The 12,438-nt window shown below is 37.0% G+C and overlaps 1 protein-coding gene across 1 annotated transcript in view; it reads right to left on the bottom strand.

Moving 5' to 3' along the window:
• Positions 1 to 12,438, bottom strand: part of FCHO2 (FCH and mu domain containing endocytic adaptor 2) — a 134,284-nt gene that overhangs the window by 118,487 nt on the left and 3,359 nt on the right. Inside the window, exon 2 of the mRNA XM_055367023.2 lies at positions 3,103 to 3,194. Coding sequence (XP_055222998.1) covers positions 3,103 to 3,194 — 92 coding nt within the window. The remainder of the gene's footprint in view (positions 1 to 3,102; positions 3,195 to 12,438) is intronic.

The following is a 12,438-nucleotide window of genomic DNA, read 5'->3' on the forward strand; positions in this document are numbered from 1 at the left end:
GGGATCTAATTAAACTCAAGAGCTTCTGCACAGCAAAAGAAACTACCATCAGAGTGAACAGGCAACCTACAAAATGGGAGAAAATTTTCACAACCTACTCATCTGACAAAGGGCTAATATCCAGAATCTACAATGAACTCAAACAAATTTACAAGAAAAAAACAAACAACCCCATCAAAAAGTGGGCGAAGGACATGAACAGATACTTCTCAAAAGAAGACATTTATGCAGCCAAAAAACACATGAAAAAATGCTCACCATCGCTGGCCATCAGAGAAATGCAATTCAAAACCACAATGAGATACCATCTCACACCAGTGAGAATGGCACTCATTAAAAAGTCAGGAAACAACAGGTGCTGGAGAGGATGTGGAGAAATAGGAACACTTTTACACTGTTGGTGGGACTGTAAACTAGTTCAACCACTGTGGAAGTCAGTGTGGTGATTCCTCAGGGATCTAGAATTAGAAATACCATTTGACCCAGCTATCCCATTACTGGGTATATACCCAAAGGACTATAAATCATGCTGCTATAAAGACACATGTACACGTATGTTTATTGCGGCATTATTCACAATAGCAAAGACTTGGAACCAACCCAAATGTCCAACAATGATAGACTGGATTAAGAAAATGTGGCACATATACACCATGGAATACTATGCAGCCATAAAAAATGATGAGTTCATGTCCTTTGTAGGGACATGGATGAAATTGGAAATCATCATTCTCAGTAAACTATCGCAAGAACAAAAAACCAAACACCACATATTCTCACTCATAGGTGGGAACTGAACAATGAGAACACATGGACACAGGAAGGGGAACATCACACTCTGGGGACTGTTGTGGGTTGGGGGGAGGGGAGAGGGATAGCATTGGGAGATACACCTAATGCTAGATGACGAGTTAGTGGGTGCAGCGCACCAGCATGGCACATGTATACATATGTAACTAACCTGCACATTGTGCACATGTACCCTAAAACTTAAAGTATAATAATAAAAAATAAAAAAAGAAAAAAAAAGAAAAATAAAAAGAAATGCTGCATTATTGATGATCTTGATGGTCCAGAGACTGATACCCTGTGAAAAAGATAGGATTTTGACATGTAATTCAGAGGGATAAAATATAAATGTGGAGTCATTTTAGGAATATTTTAACCAACTTATTGAATTTATATTTTACTTCTTTTGAATGGAAATTAAAGTTCTAAATAAAAAAAAAAGAATAAGTAGGCATTAACTAGGTGAAGAGAAGAATAAGTATTTACAAAGCCTGGACTAGACAGAGAAAGCCTGTCTATAAGATACCCAGTATCTCTAGAGTGGAAAGAATAAGGAGCAGCCTGTAATTCATGTATCTCTTTGTACTATGTATGCAGTTTTGTTATTACTCATTTTTGTTAATTGTTTCTATGTTCTCCTGTGAGACAATATTCTGTTGTATCCCATGCCTAGCATAGAGCCTAGAACAATAAGACCTGAAAGGTAGTTTTAGGGTCAGAATATGCAGGCCTATCTTAAGAGCAATGGGAAGCCCTTGAGATGGCTGAAAGAGAAGAGGTAACAAACTGATCTGTACTATACTTCAAAAAAACCACTCCAACTACAGTAGACAGAGTAAGTTGTAGGAAAACAAGAACAACTGTAGATAGAGCAGTTACGAGGTACCGCTGAAGTTCAGGCAAAAATAATGATAGCTGGGATCAGCATAATGAAGTTACAGATTCATTCTATGGAAAAACCTTTACTGAGGGCCTACCAAGTGACAAGCACTATCACAAGTGCATAAATAGAGCAAAAAGACAAAATAAGCAAAAAAAGATAAAAATCCCTGCCCTTGTTGGGTTTATATTCTAGTGGGAAGAGACAGAAAAATAAATAAATGAAATATCACTTTTATCAGACAGTTATACATACTATGGAGAAAAATAAAGTAGTAAAGGGGAAGTACGACGGATTGTCTCACTACCCAAAGAATCAGAAAGGGATAGATTCTGGGCAAAGAAAGGATAACCCAGGAGTCCTGGACTTCTTAAGGTGACTAACATAAACAGGGCTCAAAGGCATAACATCTGCCCTGATGGTTCCAAAGTAGACAGTGATAGTAGTGAAGTGTAGGGGAAGAGGGAAGGCTAAGGAACATGCCAAGAGATGCAGTTCTGCGGCCTTTCCTTTGCTCCTGCCAATGATTATGTAGAAGCCCAGAGGAAGGAGAGCCTTACCCAGAGCACTTGAGCTTTTGCATTCCTTGTTGATTCCAGTAGAGAGGAGGGAGTAAGAAAAGAACTGAACTTATAGAATAGTTTATTCCCCAATTCCTACCAGTCTGTAAACTCCATGAAGGGAGAAGCTGTTATCTTAACCACTATATTCCCATAATCCAGACAAGTAGCTGGTACACAGCACTGATGGGATATATATTGTTGAAAGAATACATGAATAAATGGAGTATTAAATTTAAAGCCAAAGTATCCCTATATTATCAAGGTAAAGATTTTAAATGTGTTCATATAAATAATTACAAAGTTGGGGTAGCCACAAAATAGCTTTAAGTTAGTAGGATAGCAGCTTTTGAGTTGTTTGATTTTGAATCATAATCAAATTATATTTATTCTTAATAGCTTTTAAATTCGCTATATTCTAAGAGTCTTAACGACAATCACATTTTATAAATTTGCAAGATTTTAAAATATATACTTAGGACTTTTAAAAATAAAAGTTACAAAAACATAAAATTAAACTGAAGTTCAGAAAAGTTAGTCTTTTCTAATTATTTTAGCATGTTTAACAAATGTTAATGTTTTATCCTACAAACTTCTCAACTGTATTATATCACCTTGCTAGCATATCCAGTGAAAAATATGTAGATAATATTTTCAAGCAGGAATCCACAAACCAGGGGTGTTAAACTTTGAGCCACTATACAGCCCTCAGCTGTGTAGATGACAGATATAAATAGATAGATATAATTACAGTACATATTTTAAAACAATGATTACTTTATTCCAAATCCAAATAAAGTTTTCTCCTTTATATTCTAAAATTTAAATTGCTATTAAGTTGTTAAACAAATTACTTATTTAAAAAATACATACCGTTCCCTTACAAAATCTGCTAGTTCTTTTGTTGATATCTGTCCATGTTTCATATTATGGTAGAGGACATCAAAGCCACTATTTTTTTCCCCCTAAAATTTAAAAAGATTTTTAGTTTCATAAAAAAACAGATAAAAATGACTTGAGAATATAAAAAGCCAACATTAACTAATATGCAATCCTGTGCTCAGGTGAGGTGTTTTCATTAATTTAATTATTCTCATTTATTGTATGATTTTAAACAGTATAAAGCAATATTACATGCTTTAATAAAGTTTACAATTAACTATATATACATATACCTACATACACACATACATGCATACACTTTGTAATCACCCATAAAGGTACAATTAATAAAATTAAGTTGTGACCGGGTGTGGTGGCTCACACCTGTAATCCCAGCACTTTGGGAGGCGAGGTGGGCGGATCACGAGGTCAGGAGGTCAAGACTATCCTGGCTAACATGGTGAAACCCCATCTCTACTTAAAATACAAAAAATTAGCCAGGCGTGGTGGTGGGCGCCTGTAGTCCCAGCTACTTGGGAGGCCAAGGCAGGAGAATGGCGTGAACCCGGGAGGCAGAGCTTGCAGTGAGCCGGGATTGTGCCACTGCACCCCAGCCTGGGCGACAGAGCAAGACTCTGTCTCAAAAAAAAATAATAATAATTAAGTATGAGGCCAGGCATGGTGGCTCACGCCTGTAATCCCAGCATTTTGGGAGGCGGAAGCAGGCAGATCACTTGAGGTCAGGAGTTCTAGATCAGCCTGGCCAACATGGTGAAACCCCATCTCAGCTAAAAATACAAAAATTAGCCGGGCATGGTGGCATGCACCCATAATCCCAGCTACTTGGGAGGGTGAAACAGGAGAATCGCTTGAACCCGGGAGGTGGAGGCTGCAGTGAGCTGAAATCACACCACTGCACTCCAGCCTGGGAGACAGGGTGAGACTCTGGCAAAAACAACAACAAAAAAAAATTAGGTATGAAATTTTAAGGAATATGCAGCATAATTAAGAAAAGATAAACATGGACCTTTCAAAACATATTACCAAATCCCATTTCAATGTCTTTAACACACAGTAAGAAATTCCTGATTATTTAATTTGGAGTTTGTGCTTTAAAATAACTAAATCTTGATTTCTGAGTTAAGACAGTAAAGTACTTAAGTCACATCAGCATTGAGTATCACAAAATACTTAGATCTTTCAGTAAACTTAACTTGAGAAGGGAGAAAATAGACAAAATTTAACAAAAGAGAAGTAAGAGGCTATGTGCTAGTCTTTAATTAATGGGATTTTCATTTGTTTGTTTTTGTTTTTGAGACAGTCTCACTCTATCATCCAGGCTGGAGTGCAGACGTGCAATTATGGCTCACCGCTACCTCCCCATCCGGGTTCAAGCGATTCTTGTGCTTCAGCCCCCTGAGTAGCTGGGATTACAGGTGTGCACCACCACATCTGGCTAATTTTTGTATTTTTAGAAGAGACAGGGTTTTGCCATGTTGGCCAGGCAGGTCTCGAACTCCTGGCCTCAAACGATACATCTGCCTTGGCTTCCCAATGTGCTGGGATTACAGGTGTGAGCTACTATGCCCAGCCTAATTAATGAGATATTAATAGAACTAGATCACTACACAATCCTGGAAAACCTCTACTGCTGTTTAATCCTATGAATCCTTAATTAGTAAATCATAAAGATAACATTAGAAATGTCAATTTATTCGATGAAATAAAAGACAACTGATACACTAGGTTTAACAACTCTCTTTATAGGCAGCAGTTTTTATTCTTCTTTAGTGAAAATGGAAAAATGGAATATATTTGTTGGAAAGGCAATACCATAAGCAAGTGTTACATAATCCAAAACTTGATTTTTCCACAGTCCACTGAAAACAGAAAGCATAAAAACTTCCAGCTATGTTGAAGTGATTCCTGATAAACTCATCGGCTAATGTAGCTAGTAATTACTTTGCCTACATATCACAAATTAAAATGTCACATCTGTAACAAGATAATATGAACAATATCCTTAGCATTTTGAATAACCATTTCCATTTATCAAGAAGAATATAACATAAAACCACAGCCTCTTGTGAATGCAAACATTTCCATTTGGCTTCTGCAACTTTACATGTTTAAGATTTTTAAAAAAATTTATTGTCGGAGGCTTGTGCCTGTAATCCCAGCTACTCCAGAGGCTGAGCAAGGAGGCTTGCTTGATGCCAGGTGTTCAAGACCAGCCTGGCCAAAGTGAGAACCTATCTCTAAAAAAACAAAAAGATAAGGGTTTGAAACTTCTCCTTCAGTGAACTTTTTAAGAGTAACAGTAAATTAGACACTAAAAATAAAAAACCTGGATAGCATTCAGTTTTTTAAAAAAAGTTTATGTAGAAACAGGGTCTCGCTATGTTGCTCAAGCCAGTCTCCCAACTCCTAGCCTCAAGCAATCCTCCCACCTTGGCCTCCCAAAGTGCTGGGATTACAGGTGTGAGCCACTGTACGTGGCAAGCATTCACTTTTGGTGAGCCCAAGATTTGAAAAATAGGCAGAAGATAGATTGTATATTGTATAATCACATTACTGATTAAAAAATTGGTTTTACCAAGTTTCCTTTTTTTCAAAAAGTTCTTTGGAGGGGTAAGAGAAGGGTCAGGAGGTACTATCCTGCAAACACCAATAACATGCCTAACCTCCCTCTCAACTCTAAACCACCTCAAAAATAAATAAATACTATAACTTCCCACCCTGTCTACATTTTCCTTTTAATTTAGCTCTTATGGACATTTACTAGACAACCCTGGACAAGTCCATGCACAATATAACATTCATATTTTTGATACAGTCTCACTTTATCTTGACTTCTCTGAAACACACCAAAAAACATTTTACTAATCCTAAAGATTTTTTTCTTTGAAGAACAGCCCCTTTAGTGAAGAACCTACAGATATGCTTTGATGAGAACTCAATAGACATGCAATGACAGCTCTCCAGTGCCACTCTGGCCTTGAAAACTGCTAAGGAGCTGGAGGTAAAATACAGGCACACTTCATTTTACTGCACTTTCTTTTATTGAGCATTGCTTTACTGCACTTTGAAAATACTGCATTTTTACAAATTGAAGGTTTGTGGCACTCATGTGTCAAGCTAGTCTATCAGTATCTTTTTTCCAACTGCATGTGCTCACTTCTTCCCTGTTAGCATTAGCAATAAAGTATTTTTTAATTAAGGTATACACATTTTTAGATAAAATGCTATTGCACACTTAATACACCAGTATAGTGTAAATAATATAGTGTAAACATAACTTTTATAGGCACTGAAAAACCAGGAGTTCGTGACTTGCTTCATTGTGGTTGTTTGAATTCAATACACAATATCTCTAAGGTATGCCTTTGTATGCAAGCAATTTTTCTACAGGTATACGGGACATTCAACCACAAGTTACAACCTCTTCTCATCAACACTCTATTTGTACAGTGGTCCCCTCTTCTCCACAGGGGATATGTTTCAAGACCCCCAGTGGATGCCTGAAACCATGGATAGTCACGAACCCTTTATATACTGGTCACGAACCCTTTATATACTGTTTTTTTTTTTAATCTGATAACCAAGATGGCTACTAAGTGATTAATGGGCAGGAAGGGTATATACTATGGATGCACTGGACAAAGGGATGATTCACATACCAAACAGGACACAGTGAGATTTCAATGCTTATGAATTATTTCTGGAATTTTCCATTTAATATTTTCAGACTGCAGTTGACCTCAGATCTGAAACTGTGGAAAGTGAAATTATGGATAGGGGAGACAACCGTACATTGACATTTTTAGTCATGATCATTAAAAGTACTCTGCAGAGCTACTGGCAAGAGATACTGCTAATGGAGAAAATAGTGACTAAAATATATAGAATGGTCGGGCGCGGTAGCTCACACCTGTAATCCCAGCACTTTGGGAGGCCAAGGTGGGTGGATCACCTGAGGTCAGGAGTTTGAGACCAGCCTGGCCAACATGGTGAAACCCCGTCCCTACTAAAAATATTTTACAAATTTGCCAGGTGTGGTGGCATGCCCCTGTAATCCCAGCTATATTGGGAGGCTGAGCCAGGAGAACCACTTGAACCCGGGAGGCAGAGGTTGCAGAGCCGAGATCATGCCACTGCACTCCAGCCTGAGCAATACAGTGAAACTCAGTCTCTAAATAAATAAAAATAAAATAAAGTATGTAGAATAGGCACTCAGAACGATTTGATGCATGTACAAAAGTGACTCAAACATATCTGTTGGTTGATTGAAGGAAAGAAATCTTACTACCTTTCAAAAAATTGTTTTTCTCACCTCTCAGATATTCTTCCCTAATCTTTTATATTATAGTTCACCTCTGCCAGTTAGTTGAATCCTTAAAGCTATCTAAATAAATATTATATGGGTTGAGAAAAAACTACAGAAGCAAACAGTAGTTAACATAATTTTTTAATTTTTATATATTTTGCGTTTTCTGTAATGTTCTATAAATGAAAGTATTTTTCATTACTTTCAAAATAAAAAAACTAAACCAACAATTTCAGTTTTCTCAGCTCTTAAATCTATGCCTGCAAAGAGACAGAAGGCTACTTTCTTAAACTGGCATCTTGTTCACATCAGTACTTAAATCTCCAGTCCTTGTAATTCATAAACAGAAAAAAAAAACAAAAACAAAACTGAAAGTTCCCATACAAAATGGGAATGATTAAAGAAAATTACAGCCTATCTGGCCAGGTGTGGTGGCTCACACTTGGAATCCCAGCACTTTGGGAGGCTGAGGCAGGAGGATCCCTTGAGGCTAAGAGTTTGAGACCAGCCTAAATAACATAGCAAGACCTCGTCCCTACAAATTTTTTAAAAAAATTAGCTGGGTGTGGTGGCATGCGCCTGTAGTTCTAGCCACTCCAGAGGCTAAGGCAAGAGGATCTCTGGAGCCCAGGAGTTCAAGGCTGCAGTGAGCTATGATGGTGATGGGGCCACTGCACTCCAGCCTGGGCGACAGAGGAAGACCCTGTCTAAAAAAAAAAAAAAAAAAAAAAAATTTACAGCCTATCCATTCCATGGAAACCTATTCAAAGAATACTTATTCACATGAGAAAAATGCCTGATGGTAATATCAACTGAAAATAGCAAGACACACAACCATATAGTAGAATCTATCTTGAATTTTGTATTTCTAAAGAAAATTATAAGGGTAGAGGGAGAGGCTATAGGCAATTTGTGTTCTGTATTCTTCCGTGTTTTACCTATCCCATGATAATGGTTTTAATTAAAAAGGAAAACCATGCAGACTTGTGGCTGTTGCTTCAACCAACTGAAAACTCACTCCCCTTGGTTTTAAGGCTCCACCACCACCACGAATTTGCTTTACTTATATTATACTTTCCAATCTTTTCCCTAAAGTCAAGCAAACGTGCTTGATATATCTTCCATAACCTTCACTCCTTCAAATACATCAGGGAGCATGACTATCTCCTCAACTTTATCACACACTTTAACACTTTCCAGTTTAATTCTCTCTGACTCTGGCCATTCCAGCAACATCCTCTCGCACACTTATCAATATAGTAGATATCATTACAGGTCTCAGTTGCTGTAATGCTGTTGTTTTTGTTTCTCCCCACATCACAGCAATTTATACTTATCTTTTTGGACCAGATTGCTACTAAAATTCTTCCAATTCTAATACTTTTTTTTTTTTTTTTTGAGACAGAGTCTTGCTCTGTCGCCCAACTGGAGTACAGTGGCGCGATCTCGGCTCACTACAACCTCTGCCACCCGGGTTCAAGCAATCCTCCTGCCTCAGCCTCCTGAGTAGCTGGGACTACAGGTGCGCACCATCACGCCCAGCTAATTTTTGTATTTTTAGTAGAGACGGGGTTTCACCATGTTGGCTAGGATGGTCTTGATCTCTTGACCTCATGATCCGCCCACCTCGGCCTCCCAAAGTGCTGGGATTACAGGCGTGAGCCACCGCACCTGCCCCAACTCTAATATTCTTTAATTTTTCCACACTAAGAAAACTGAAACCCAAGTCCTTATTCCCTTCCTTTTTAAGTTTCCATGGGATCCTATTTCCATTTGAATTTCTAAGGGTGCTTCTGTTAACTATTCTAGAATTATGACATCAGGATGGATAATCTCAGGAGATACCTCAGTGACTCAAAAAACTACTTTCAAAGGGCTTATATTAGCCACATGTGCAGGATGATTTAAAGCATAACTGTTCCCTCATCCTTTGCTTAAATAATTTAAGTAGTTCTGAAAGGACTACAGCATTTAGGATTTAGTGTGTAGAGCTAAAAAAGAACGCAGACATCAAATTTATATCCTTTCAAATGTCAAAGTTCTAAAATCCTCCCCCTGAACTGAACATATATACACACTAAATCAGTACCAATTTTCACTTCCAAATTTCTCCTATAATTAAGGCTAAAAAATAAAACAAATCACACCCCTTAAAAAATTCTAAGGGCCTCTCAAATTTTAGTGCAATCTAAAACACTATAATTTTATAATGTCTACTGTCAAGTCTTCTGCATCAAGTTCAATGAATCTGTAGTCTTCATTTTCACAGCTTGTTGCAATGGGAACAAGTTGGGCCTGGCTAACTTGCTAACAGTTATACAATAATACGTTTTAACCTAGTGGAGTGTATGTTATTTGGTCTCATCTGTGGAAAACCATATAAGAAATTGGTAATGGTGAAGCCGGGCATGGTGGCTCACGCCTGTAATCCCAGCACTTTGGGAGGTCGAGGCAGGCGGATCACCTGAGGTCAGGAGTTCGAGACCAGCCTCAACATGGAGAAATCCCATCTCTACTAAAAATACAAAATTAGCCTGGCATGGTGGTGCATGCCTGTAATCCCAGCTACCAGGGAGGCTAAGGCAGGAGAATTGCTTGAACCTGGGAGGCAGAGGTTGCAGTGAGCTGAGATCACGCCATTGCACTCCAGCCTGGGCAACAAGAGCGAAACTCCATCTCAAAAAAAAAAAAAAGAAAGAAATTGGTAATGGTGATTGCCTTTAGGGACATCTTGATTACCAGAGAAAAAGAAGAAGATTTACTCCCTCTTATACCTTTTAAATATTAAACCATGTAAAATTTGCAAATCTCTTAATGTAGAAAGTAAATATATACAGATATACAGATTTTGTTTTGGTATGTCATCTGATGGGATCATATCCTAAAAACAGGTATCCCAAACTACAATATTTGGAAATTTCAAGTAATGAAAAGCCTTTATTCTGGGTTTCGAATATGGTCACCTAAACTAATTTGCTAAAGATATATATTTTAAAATTTCATATGGATACATAACCCCAAAGAATGTGTGTTAGTCTCTCATCTAGGATACTAAGTTTAGATTGATCAAGCAAAAATATAATAACGTTTTTTATCCCAAAGACCTATTAATAGCAATTCCAGAATTTTAAAATACATTTTAATTCTCTTAGCTTATCCAAGTAATGATAAATCAAATTTTGGATATATAACCAATGTTCCAATTTAATTTTAAATCAAAATGTAACAAAACCAATAAAATCAAGTGAAATGAGACTTCTGTACAGTTAATCAGTAAAAGAAATAAGGAAAAACTTCAGGATAAAAATACCTAATTGTTGTTTGTTCATTTTTTATGTGCTGACTATAGATAACCTCTGGAAAAAGTCACCTAAATAAAAATCTCAGCTCATTACAATGTGATATATACTAAAGAATACTACTTAGTGTCTTTGGGTGAATGCTTCATATTGTATATAGATTGGGATTACTATGTAAAATGAAGATTATAAGCTATTCAACTCAGGTATGTTTTACATACTTATTTGTCCCCCATTAAGTAATAATTACCTATGAAATGCATTAAGGTTTTTTTGCTGAATAATCTGGGTTTACATAAAAATATAATGCCATTTTAATTATTACATAGCAATGTTGCTATAATCTCAAGACTATTATAAACTTGTACTCAATTATTCCTTTGAGAAAGCAGCAGCTTAGACACTTCCTCACTGTAATACTGATCAATATCTTTTTAAAGTTACATAATCTTTTATAATCTTTTTAAAGTTACATAATGTTTAATATGTAAAAATAAAGATAAAAAACAATTGTTTTTACATATTAAAAGCAATGGTGTGAATTTCTACTAGCAAAATTATTTTTGCTGTCCAATTTTAATTTTGCTGTCCAATTTCAGCTTGATTATCAATGGTGCTATACTTCATGGCAAAAACTGACTTATCAATAACAAAACACCTGTTCCGTAAAAAGTTTTGAATAATTTTTTCCTTCAAAGTACAGTATTAAGTAAAGGAATTTTCAATTTAGCATATAGTTTCAATTGAGAAAACCTACACTTTAAAGAAAAAGGAAGAATGTGCTGCTTTCAAAAGAGCTTGAAGAGAGTTTCAATGATTCAAACTTTCTTCTAACGAAATGTCACAACAAAAAAGGTTTGTCTTTATACATGTGGGGGAGAAAACAATTAATAGGTTGTTTGATTAGAAACCTAAAACTTTGGCTGGGCACAGTGGCTCAGCCTTTTAATCCCAGCACTTTGGGAAGCTGAGGCGGAAACATGGCTTGAGCCCAGGAGTTCGAGACCAGCCTGGGCAACATAGCGAGATCTCATCTCCACACATAATTTAAAAACTAGCTGGTCATGGTGGCCTGTACCTGTGGTCGCACCTACTTGGAAGGCTGAGGTGGGAGGATCATTTGAGCTTGGGTGGTCGAAGCTGCAGTGAGCCGTGCTCGTGCCACCGCGTGCCAGCCCGGGCAACACAGTGAGACTGCAACTCAGAAAAAAAAAAAAAAAAAAAAGAAAGAAGAGAAGAGAGAGAAGAGAAGACAAGACAAGACAGACCTAAAACATCAAAGGTTCTCACTATCTCACTTTGACAAGTTTTTATCTTTTAATTGATGAAAACCATATATATTTATCATATAGAGCATGATGTTTTGAATTTTGACAATTTTATTTCCTTTTAATAGTTCCACTTTAAATGCTAGAGGGAAGAGTTAAATTAATATCTATTTTAAGGGATTATTTTATAAATGATCCTGAAATATGTGAATTTTTAGTTTTCTGTTTTTGAGACAGGGTCTCACTCTGTTGCCCAGGCTGGAGTACAGTGACCAGTCATAACCTACTGCAACCCTGAACTCCTGGGCTCAAGCAATCCTCCTACCTTAGCCTTCCAAGTAGCTGGGACTACAGGCATATGCCACCACACCTGGCTAATTTTTTAAAATTTTTTGTAGAGACAAGGTCTACTATGTTGCCCAGGCTGGTCTCC

This window comes from Gorilla gorilla, chromosome 19 (genome assembly GCF_029281585.2).
Source record: "Gorilla gorilla gorilla isolate KB3781 chromosome 19, NHGRI_mGorGor1-v2.1_pri, whole genome shotgun sequence".
NCBI classification, from domain to species: Eukaryota; Metazoa; Chordata; class Mammalia; order Primates; family Hominidae; genus Gorilla; species Gorilla gorilla.